This window comes from Triticum urartu, chromosome 3A (genome assembly GCF_056163025.1).
Source record: "Triticum urartu cultivar PI428250 chromosome 3A, HENAU_Tu73, whole genome shotgun sequence".
Lineage (NCBI taxonomy): Eukaryota > Viridiplantae > Streptophyta > Magnoliopsida > Poales > Poaceae > Triticum > Triticum urartu.
In genome coordinates, this window is record NC_141875.1 from 568025812 (window position 1) to 568037738 (window position 11927).

General features: G+C 47.9%; 1 protein-coding gene across 1 annotated transcript; it reads right to left on the reverse strand.

The window, feature by feature from the left end:
- Positions 1-7787: 7787 nt before the first annotated feature.
- On the reverse strand, positions 7788-10903 carry GPAT3 (glycerol-3-phosphate acyltransferase 3). Its single transcript, XM_048673970.2, has 2 exons — positions 9914-10903; positions 7788-8919 (listed from the first exon to the last, which is right to left on the reverse strand). Exons 1-2 carry the CDS (start codon positions 10619-10621, stop codon positions 8002-8004), a joined length of 1626 nt encoding a protein of 541 aa, XP_048529927.2. The 5' UTR covers positions 10622-10903; the 3' UTR covers positions 7788-8001.
- Between the last annotated feature and the right edge of the window lie 1024 nt (positions 10904-11927).

Genomic DNA, 11927 nt, shown 5'->3' on the forward strand with positions numbered 1-11927 from the left:
GTGGGATGAAGCGGCCTGGACCAACCTTACACGTACGCTTACGTGAGACCGGTTCCACCGACTGACATGCACTAGTTGCATAAGGTGGCTGGCGGGTGTCTGTCTCACCCACTTTAGTTGGAGTGGATTCGATGAAAAGGGTCCTTATGAAGGGTAAATAGAAGTTGACAAATCACGTTGTGGATTTCACGTAGGTAGGAAAATGTTCTTGCTAGAACCCTATTGCAGCCACGTAAAACTTGCAACAACAATTAGAGGACGTCTAACTTGTTTTTGCAGCAAGTGTTTTGTGATGTGATATGGCCAAAGTTGTGATGAATGATGAATGATATATATGTGATGCATGAGATGTTCATGCTATTGTAATAGGAATCACGACTTGCATGTCGATGAGTATGACAACCGGCAGGAGCCATAGGAGTTGTCTTTATTTTTTGTATGACCTGCGTGTCATTGAGAAACGCCATGTAAATTACTTTACTTTATTGCTAAACGTGTTAGCCATAATAGTAGAAGTAATAGTTGGCGAGCAACTTCATGGAGACACAATGATGGAGATCATGATGATGGAGATCATGGTGTCATGCCGGTGACAAGATGATCATGGAGCCCCAAGATGGAGATCAAAGGAGCTATGTGATATTGGCCATATCATGTCACTATTATTATTTGATTGCATGTGATGTTTATCATGTTTTTTGCATCTTGTTTACTTAGAACGACGGTAGTAAATAAGATGATCCCTCATAATAATTTCAAGAAAGTGTTCCCCCTAACTTTGCACCGTTGCGACAGTTTGTTGTTTCGAAGCACCACGTGATGATCGGGTGTGATAGATTCCAACGTTCACATACAACGGGTGTAAGACAGATTTACACATGCAAACACTTAGGTTGACTTGACGAGCCTAGCATGTACAGACATGGCCTTGGAACACAGAAGACCGAAAGGTCGAGCATGAGTCGTATAGAAGATACGATCAACATGAAGATGTTCACCGATGTTGACTAGTCTGTCTCACGTGATGATCGGACACAGCCTAGTTAACTCGGATCATGTTATACTTAGATGACTAGAGGGATGTCTATCTGAGTGGGAGTTCATTGAATAATTCGATTTAGATGAACTTAATTATCAAGAACTTAGTCTAAAATCTTTACAACATGTATTGTAGATCAAATGGCCAACGTTGTCCTCAACTTCAACGCGTTCCTAGAGAAAACCAAGCTGAAAGACGATGGCAGCAACTATACGGACTGGGTCCGGAACCTGAGGATCATCCTCATAGCTGCCAAGAAAGATTATGTCCTACAAGCACCGCTAGGTGAAGCACCTGTTCTCCCTGCAGAACAAGACGTTATGAACGCTTGGCAGACACGTACCGATGATTACTCCCTCGTTCAGTGCGGCATGCTTTACAGCTTAGAACCGGGGCTCCAAAAGCATTTTGAGAGACACGGAGCATATGAGATGTTCGAAGAGCTGAAAATGGTTTTTCAAGCTCATGCCCGGGTCGAGAGATATGAAGTCTCCGACAAGTTCTTCAGCTGTAAGATGGAGGAAAATAGTTCTGTCAGTGAGCACATACTCACTATGTCAGGGTTACATAACCGCTTGACTCAGCTGGGAGTTAATCTCCCAGATGACGCGGTCATTGACAGAATCCTTCAGTCGCTTCCACTGAGCTACAAGAGCTTTGTGATGAACTTCAATATGCAGGGGATGGAAAAGACCATTCCTGAAGTATTTGCAATGCTGAAATCAGCAGAGGTAGAAGTCAAAAAGGAACATCAAGTGTTGATGGTGAATAAAACCACTAAGTTCAAAAAGGGCAAGGGTAAGAAGAACTTCAAGAAGGACGGCAAGGGAGTTGCCGCGCCCGGTAAGCAAGCTGCTGGGAAGAAGCCAAAGAATGGACCCAAGCCCGAGACTGAGTGCTTTTATTGCAAGGAAAGTGGTCACTGGAAGCGGAACTGCCCCAAATACTTAGCGGACAAGAAGGCCGGCAAAACGAAAGGTATATGTGATATACATGTAATTGATGTGTACCTTACCACTACTCGTAGTAGCTCCTGGGTATTTGATACCGGTGCAGTTGCTCACATTTGTAACTCAAAACAGGAGCTGCGGAATAAGCGGAGACTGGCGAAGGACGAGGTGACGATGCACATCGGGAATGGTTCCAAGGTCGATGTGATCGCCGTCGGCACGCTACCTCTACATTTACCTATGGGATTAGTTTTGAACCTCAATAATTGTTATTTAGTGCCAAGTTTGAGCATGAACATTGTATCAGGATCTCGTTTAATATGAGATGGCTACTCATTTAAATCCGAGAATAATAGTTGTTCTATTTATACGAGAGATATGTTTCATGGTCATGCTCCGATGGTAAATGGTTTATTCTTAATGAATCTCGAGCGTAATGCTACACATATTCATAGTGTGAGTACCAAAAGATGTAAGGTTGATAATGATAGTCCCACATACTTGTGGCATTGCCGCCTTGGTCACATAGGTGTCAAACGCATGAAGAAGCTCCATGCAGATGGACTTTTAGAGTCTCTTGATTACGAATCATTTGACACATGCGAACCATGCCTCATGGGTAAAATGACCAAGACTCCGTTCTCAGGAACAATGGAGCGAGCAACCAACTTATTGGAAATCATACATACTAATGTGTGCGGTCCAATGAGTGTTGAGGCTCGCGGTGGCTATCGCTATGTTCTCACCCTCACTGATGACTTGAGTAGATATGGGTATGTCTATTTAATGAAACACAAGTCTGAGACCTTTGAAAAGTTCAATGAATTTCAGAGTGAGGTTGAGAATCAACGTGACAGGAAAATCAAGTTCTTGCGATCGGATCGTGGAGGAGAATACTTGAGTCACGAATTTGGCACACACTTAAGGAAATGTGGAATAGTTTCACAACTCACGCCGCCTGGAACACCTCGGCGTAATGGTGTGTCCGAACGTTGTAATCACACTCTATTAGATATGGTGCGATCTATGATGTCTCTTACCGATTTACCGCTATCATTTTGGGGCTATGCTTTAGAGACTGCCGCATTCACTTTAAATAGGGCTCCGTCGAAATCCGTTGAGACGACACCGTATGAATTATGGTTTGGGAAGAAACCTAAGCTGTCGTTTCTGAAAGTTTGGGGATGCGATGCTTATGTCAAGAAACTTCAACCTGAAAAGCTCGAACCCAAGTCAGAAAAATGCGTCTTCATAGGATACCCTAAAGAAACTATTGGGTATACCTTCTACCTCAGATCCGAAGGCAAGATCTTTGTTGCCAAGAATGGATCCTTTCTAGAGAAAGAGTTTCTCTCGAAAGAAGTAAGTGGGAGGAAAGTAGAACTTGATGAAGTATTACCTCTTGAACCGGAAAGTGGTGCAACTCAAGAAAATGTTCCTGAGGTGCCTGCACCAACTAGAGAGGAAGTTAATGATGATGATCATGAAACTTCAGATCAAGTTGCTACTAAACTTCGTAGGTCCACAAGGACATGTTCCGCACCAGAGTGGTACGGCAACCCTGTCTTGGAAATCATGTTGTTAGACAACGGTGAACCTTCGAACTATGAAGAAGCGATGGCGGGCCCAGATTCCAACAAATGGCTTGAAGCCATGCAATCCGAGATAGGATCCATGTATGAAAACAAAGTATGGACTTTGACAGACTTGCCCGATGAACGGCGAGCGATAGAAAACAAATGGATCTTTAAGAAGAAGTCGGACGCGGATGGTAATGTTACCATCTATAAAGCTCGACTTGCCGCTAAGGGTTATCGGCAAGTTCAAGGGGTTGACTACGATGAGACTTTCTCTCCCGTAGCGAAGCTGAAGTCCGTCCGAATTATGTTAGCAATTGCCGCATACTATGATTATGAGATATGGCAAATGGACGTCAAAATGGCACGCCTTAATGGTTTCCTTAAGGAAGAATTGTATATGATGCAGCCGGAAGGTTTTGTCAACCCTAAGAATGCTAACAAGGTATGCAAGCTCCAGCGATCCATTTATGGGCTGGTGCAAGCATCTCGGAGTTGGAATATTCGGTTTGATGAGATGATCAAAGCATTTGGGTTTATGCAGACTTATGGAGAAGTCTGCGTTTACAAGAAAGTGAGTGGGAGCTCTGTAGAATTTCTCATATTATATGTAGATGACATACTTTTGATGGGAAATGATATAGAACTTTTGGACAGCATTAAGGCCTACTTGATAAGAGTTTTTCAATGAAGGACCTTGGAGAAGCTGGTTATATATTAGGCATCAAGATCTATAGAGATAGATCAAGACGCCTCATAGGTCTTTCACAAAGCACATACCTTGATAAGATATTGAAGAAGTTCAATATGGATCAGTCTAAGAAGGGGTTCTTGCCTGTGTTGCAAGGTGTGAAATTGAGCTCAGCTCAATGTCCGACCACGGTAGAAGATATAGAAGAGATGAGTGTCATCCCCTATGCCTCAGCCATAGGGTCTATTATGTATGCCATGCTGTGTACCAGACCTGATGTAAACCTTGCCGTAAGTTTGGTAGGTAGGTACCAAAGTAATCCCGGCAAGGAACACTGGACAGCGGTCAAGAATATCCTGAAGTACCTGAAAAGGACTAAGGAAATGTTTCTCGTTTATGGAGGTGACGAAGAGCTCATCGTAAAGGGTTACGTCGACGCTAGCTTTGACACAGATCTGGATGACTCTAAGTCACAAACCGGATGCGTGTATATTTTGAATGGTGGGGCAGTAAGCTGGTGCAGTTGCAAGCAGAGCGTCGTGGCGGGATCTACATGTGAAGCGGAGTACATGGCGGCCTCGGAGGCAGCGCATGAAGCAATTTGGGTGAAGGAGTTCATCACCGACCTAGGAGTCATACCCAATGCGTCGGGGCCGATCAAACTCTTCTGTGACAACACTGGAGCTATTGCACTTGCCAAGGAGCCCAGGTTTCACAAGAAGACCAGGCACATCAAGCCTCGCTTCAACTCCATTCGTGAAAATGTTCAAGATGGAGACATAGATATTTGTAAAGTACATACGGACCTGAATGTAGCAGATCCGTTGACTAAACCTCTCCCTAGAGCAAAACATGATCAACACCAGAATTCCATGGGTGTTCGATTCATCACAATGTAACTAGATTATTGACTCTAGTGCAAGTGGGAGACTGTTGGAAATATGCCCTAGAGGAAATAATAAAAGAATTATTATTATATTTCCTTGTTCATGATAATTGTCTTTTATTCATGCTATAATTGTGTTATCCGGAAATCATAATACATGTGTGAATACATAGACACCAACATGTCCCTAGTAAGCCTCTAGTTGACTAGCTCGTTGATCAACAGATAGTCATGGTTTCCTGACTATGGACATTGGATGTCATTGATAACGAGATCACATCATTAGGAGAATGATGTGATGGACAAGACCCAATCCTAAACATAGCACAAGATCGTATAGTTCGTTTGCTAGAGTTTTTCCAATGTCAAGTATCTTTTCCTTAGACCATGAGATCGTGTAATTCCCGGATGCCGTAGGAGTGCTTTGGGTGTACCAAACGTCACAACGTAACTGGGTGATTATAAAGGTATACTACGGGTATCTCCGAAAGTGTCTGTTGGGTTGACACGGATCAAGACTGGGATTTGTCACTCCGTATGACGGAGAGGTATCTCTGGGCCCACTCGGTAATGCATCATCATAATGAGCTCAAAGTGACCAAGTGTCTGGTCACGGGATCATGCATTACGGTACGAGTAAAGTGACTTGCTGGTAACGAGATTGAACGAGGTATTGGGATACCGACGATCGAATCTCGGGCAAGTAACGTACCGATTGACAAAGGGAATTGTATACGGGGTTGCTTGAATCCTCGACATCGTGGTTCATCCGATGAGATCATCGAGGAGCATGTGGGAGCCAACATGGGTATCCAGATCCCGCTGTTGGTTATTGACTGGAGAGCCATCTCGGTCATGTCTACATGTCTCCCGAACCCGTAGGGTCTACACACTTAAGGTTCGGTGACGCTAGGGTTGTAGAGATATAAATATGCAGTAACCCGAAAGTTGTTCGGAGTCCCGGATGAGATCCCGGACGTCACGAGGAGTTCCGGAATGGTCCGGAGGTGAAGAATTATATATATGAAGTGCAGTTTCGGCCATCGGGAGAGTTTCGGGGGTCACCGGTATGGTACCGGGACCACCGGAAGGGTCCCGGAGGTCCACCGGGTGGGGCCACCCATCCCGGAGGGCCCCATGGGCTAAAGTGGGGAGGGGAACCAGCCCATAGTGGGCTGGTGTGCCCCCCTTGGCCCACCCCATGCGCCTAGGGTTGGGAACCCTAGGGTGGGGGGGGGCCCCACCTGGCTTGGGGGCACTCCACCCCTTGGCCGCCGCCCCCCTAGGAGATCCCATCTCCTAGGGCCGGCGCACCCCCTAGGGGGCCTATATAAAGGGGGGGAGGGAGGGGCAGCCGCACCCTTGAGTCTTGGCGCCTCCCTCTCCCCTGCTACACCTCTCCCTCTCGCGGTAGAACGGCGAAACCCTGCTACGGTGACCCCTGCATCCACCACCACGCCGTCGTGCTGCTTGATCTTCATCAACCTCTCCTTCCCCCTTGCTGGATCAAGAAGGAGGAGACGTCACGCTGACCGTACGTGTGTTGAACGCGGAGGTGCCGTCCGTTCGGCGCTAGGATCTCCGGTGATTTGGATCACGTCGAGTACGACTTCCTCATCCCCGTTCTTTGAACGCTTCCGCGCTTGATCTACAAAGGTATGTAGATGCAATCCGATCACTCGTTGCTAGATGAACTCATAGATGAATCTTGGTGAAACCGTAGGAAATTTTTTGTTTTTCTGCAACGTTCCCCAACAATTATATCATTGGGTGAAAGAACCGCGGATTAGTTTCAAGTGGATGTCCGTCCACTTGAAACTAGTCCACACGGTTCTTTCACCCCGTGATGTAATAACTCATTATGATGTAAAAACAATTTGTAAATTCCTGTTGTATGAAAATTTGTGTAAAGGTGTACGAATACAACATGAAATAAAATACGAAATAATAGTAGCAGCGTGGGCAGAGAGAAGCGCTACTGCTAATTACCAGCAGCGCTCCTCCTGAAACTCGCTGCTACTAAGTCGATTTAGCCGTAGCGTGGGTGGAGGCACGCTATTGCTATTCGTTAGCTGTAGCGTCTTATCAGTAACGCACCACCCCGCGCTACTGATAGGTTTAAAACCCGCGCTGCTGCTAGCCTTTTCCCTAGTAGTGGGCGTTGGTCACGATGCGGCCCATATACCTTTGTATCTCGTCTCTTTGCCTTGCCGGCTGGAGTTCGAGCTAGGAGAATTTTGTGCTGAGTTTTATCCCTCTTTGTTTTTCCCACACCTTGTGTGGTGCTCCTTTTTTTTTCTCATGTGTCTCTCTGTAATTTTTCTCCTAGCTATCAATGAATGTTACACAAGCTTTACGTATTTGCCAAAAAAAGGAGTTAAACGAATAGACCATGTGCAACGTCATGTACACCCACGTATCAGACAAAACGAGGCTGCATCAGCAAACCAACCCACGTGCACTCCTTTGCATCCCTCAAGCCCAGGCCTGCTCAAGCCTGGCTCCTGGAAACTACCGATTTGGGAGTTCACAAGGATACAAATGCAGAGTTGTTTTAAGGTTCGTGCTACGCAGTTCCAATATTGAATGCAGGCAGCCAAGCGGACCAAGTTCTTTTCGCATGGGTCAGATTGAGATGTATGCAGGCAACCAAATACGAGCATGTACTCAACATGTCTACACTCAATATAGAAAATATATGGCAAATTCTTTCTAAAAAAAGACTATGACAAACTCCATACTAAAGGGGTAGCTGTATCGATGGCTGAATTCATCTGAAAAGTAAAAAAACGCGGCAAACTAACCTAACAGTAGGTTAATACATTAAAAAAAGGACCAGAAATGCCTAACTGAACAAACTAATGAGCTATTCTCCCTCCGGGAGGAGCAGAGCATTTGTCGCTGGCTCTGACGACGCCATCGTTGCCGGCGAGCATGAGGTACTTGTCCTTCCTTGTGAGCATGGTGCATCCGTAGCCGAGCGCCTCCCCCATCTTCCTCTGCACGAGGTTGGCCAAGTCGGTGCTGGGCACCTCCCTCCCCATCGCCGCCGTGGTGCGCACCCGCTCCAGGAACTGCACCGTGTAGCACATCCTCGGGTTCACCATGTAGTAGAGCGGGTCGAGGCACTTGAACCCGCCCGCCGTCGTCGCGTAGAACATGGACGTCTCGACGGCGATGCCGACCGGGACAACGTCGTCGCTGAGCTCGGCGAACAGCGGGCTGAACCGCAGCAGGTAGGGCTCGCGGCAGGTGGTGCCCTCGGGGCAGACGACGACGAGGTCGCCGCGGTCCAGGAGGCGCGCCATGGCGCGGCCGTCGCTGTCGCGGTCGCGCGTCAGCCGCACGGTGCGGCCGATCGGCGAGATGAGCTCCGACAGCCGGCTGAGGCTGTAGGACACGGCGCGCACCTGCCGGTCCAGCGCCACCGAGACGTACACCGGGTCGATGAGCGTGCGGTGGTTGCACACGAACAGCTGCCCGCGGCCGCGGCCGTGGCCGGGCGGGGGACCCGGCCGCTCCCCCTTGAGCCGCCACGACATGCCGGTGGCCGCCAGGATGGGCGTGGAGTACCTGTACGGCACGGTGAGCGCGACGGCGAGACGGGCGGCACCCAGGGCGGCGCCGATAGGGAGCCACATGAACATGGCGAGCGTGCTGCCGGCGGTTGGTCGGAGCGCGAGCCGGCCGTCGTGGAACACCATGGCCTTCGGGTACTTGGCCCTTGGCAGCGCTTGCCACCCGGCCTTGTCCTCCTGCGTCACGTGGTAGACCTCCTGCTCGTGCGTACATATACACAAAGTAAAGGGTCACAAGTTTCCGGCACGTAACACAGTACTACGTATACTAACTAACTACAGTTCGACGACACATGAGAAAATGAATAAATTTGCACGAGTTGGACATAATTCCCAACCGTTTGATGCTACTTTGCGCGGCAACTTTTGCATGTAGTATGAATAATGTGATTAGGCTCGTCCGTGACTATGCAACCACTTGTGCGTGAGACCAACTGTTTCATTGAAGGGGTGACAGGTATCATACTACTGCTCCATGGAGTACTTTGTCAGTTCAGGCGGGAATTTAATTATCACGATCGGAGCTAGCAGAAAGGGCAAATCAAGCATGAATGCTTGCACGGGCATCACTTACGGCACCTACTATTTTGAGTTTTTGACAGATGAAATGTCTGAATCGTGTGCACTTACCTCCTTGTATGCATGATTTTGTACTACCTCTAGCTAAAGATGTAATGTTCTTCCGGTAAAACAACGTACGTTCTTAAGACCCATCACGCCACATGCTAAATTTATAAATTAATGGAGAAAGAAGTCTCGTTAATACAGGCAAAAAAAACTTTGTATGTACGTATGACAAGAAACAAGAAAGACTCAATTACAAATCTGACATCAGATTTTTGACCATGACAAATCAAAGGTTTTTTAGGTCAACGTATGTTTGCTAATGATGGCAATTCTAGTCTGCAATCATGGCAAATCCGTCTCAGTTTTTTCCAGAAAATTGTCGTGCTTAACTCAATTTGTCATTATCATACACATAAATGGCCAAAAAATGTTTGATTTGTCGTGCTTAAAAATCTAACTTCAGATTTGTAGTTGAGTCCTTTCCTTTTTAGTAATGTTAAAAATTTGACGTCAGATTTTTAACACTACCGGAAAAGAAATTCATGCATGTGCTTCATATTTTGTTACACTTAGAAAATGCATGTAATAAATTTTCATATGCAAGGTAATAATGGTACAGCAGTACCTTGCAACATCGTGAGAGAGGATGTTGGAGAAACTCCAAGGAGCCAGAGAGGCCCACAGCATCACTCTCCAGCATGATCTTCTTCTTCTCCAACGCCACCTCTTCCTCCTCCATGAGACCGGTGTAGAACCCACAGAGCACCTTCATCCGCCTCCCCACTACCACGTCCGCCCCGAGATATTCCCTCAGGAACCCCTCCACCATCACCCTCGGCATATTCGTCACGCAGACCCTCCTCTTGGCGCCTCTTATCGCCTCGAATGCTTCCGCGGCCACGTCCTCCATGAACCACTTTGGCAACACGGCGCGGCCGGCGCGGAACCGGCTCTCCCGGAGGCCGCAGAAGGCCGCCATGGCCATGACCTTCAGCGCCAGGACGCCGCCGATGCCCACGCAGCAGAGCAGAGGGTAGAGGAGGAGGAGCACGGCGCCTCGCAGGAACCCTCCCGCCTCCAGCGCCACGAGCATGAAGTAGGGGAAGAGGCCGGAGGGTGACGAGCGGAGGAGGCCGCCGTCGACGTCGACGACGAGGGTCCGCGCGGCGGCGAGCCTGTCATTCGCCATGGGAGGGTGCTGTCGCTGCAGCGGCGTGGACGGGAACGCGGCGGCGGTGCTACCGCCCTTGCTGCTCGAGAGCCATGGCCTCCCCTGGAAGATGAGCGAGAGCAAGGTGGAGAAGAGCCTCTGCGGCAGCTTCTTCTTGGCCATTGTCGACGAGCTTAAGTTTGTTGGTAGAACGCTCCCCCCTTCCCCACCGGTGGTTTAATATGCTAGTGGAAGCTATGGCCGGGCGGATTGGGCTGGTTGGAGAGAGGTCGGTGTATGTATGGATGATGGATTGCCCCTTATATCGGCAACTACAACCAACGAGAGCTCTCGCCTGTTGTTGAAAGTTGAAACATGCATGAAATGCGTTATATCGTACGTATAGCTATCATGCATCTGCCATGTGTGTGACGGTTCGGCGAGGAAACAATTGACCGGCCAGTACCCTGAACGGAAACTGCACGGACCTTAAAGACACGTACGTACGTACGTATACGTACGTACTGATGTAGTGATACGTGGGATTGTACATTGTAGTGCATTGCCCTTTAGTCGGTAAAGAAAAAGTAGCACGTTAATCACTCTACCTTTTGCAGATAGTAACTGGATGCATCACGGAGACTCAACTTGCCACTTTTCCTGCACGTACGGAGTATAGCCTTTTCTTCTCCAGAGGGATGGATATTGATTGGGCCAGCACGTACGTACACGACATATGTGATATGTCCCACACCGACCTGCCGGCCGGCGACTTGAAGTTTTCGCCATGGACGACTTGTATGTATGCAGAGGTGATATGATGAGTTTGGAACTACGCAGGCACCTAGCTAGCAATCTACCTAACTATACCTAACCTGCACTGCATATGGCCCTCACTCTCGCCGTGATTTGCGTTCGAACAGAGCAACGAGGCATCCGTGCCGCCAAAGGAGCCTGGACTTTTGAGTTGGTCTCAGGGATGGAAACGCTGCCGTGTCGGTCAAACTCTAGGTATGATTTGTCTTCTCAAAGAGAAGAAGAGAAGAAGACGGAAAAAAGTTCCTCGGAAGAGCCAAATCCCCCTGATATAGTGTTTGAAAATGAGTTTGGAATTACAGAGGCACCTAGCTAGTACTCATTTTATTCTTGTATTTTTCTTGTAGCAACCGGCAGAAACTCTACCTTTTCATTAAAATTCATTTAAGAAGAACTGAAGAAGAGAATTGACCAGTTAATATGGTAAGTGATCAAAAGTCGATACAACTCCAACACACACCAGCCCCAGTCTAAATATCAACAAGTCGACAACACTGTCAGCCTTGTGACCATAGTGGACACCATACAACACGACATAGAGTTGTAGTGGCGGCAAGACAACACAAAGCACAAGGCACATTCATATGGAAGAATACCATACCTCCAAGTTGACGCCCCAAGGGGGGAAGTGACAGGCACACCGTTGATGCCCACTCCGGCCAAAGCCGAAGCA

Excerpts from the sequence above, each read along its gene's own strand:
- GPAT3 (XM_048673970.2), bottom strand. The coding sequence starts at position 10,621 with ATGGCCAAGAAGAAGCTGCCGCAGAGGCTCTTCTCCACCTTGCTCTCG. Across the intron at positions 8,920-9,913 it reads CTCTCTCACGATGTTGCAAG|GAGGTCTACCACGTGACGCA; the intron begins GTACTGCTGTAC and ends ACGCACGAGCAG.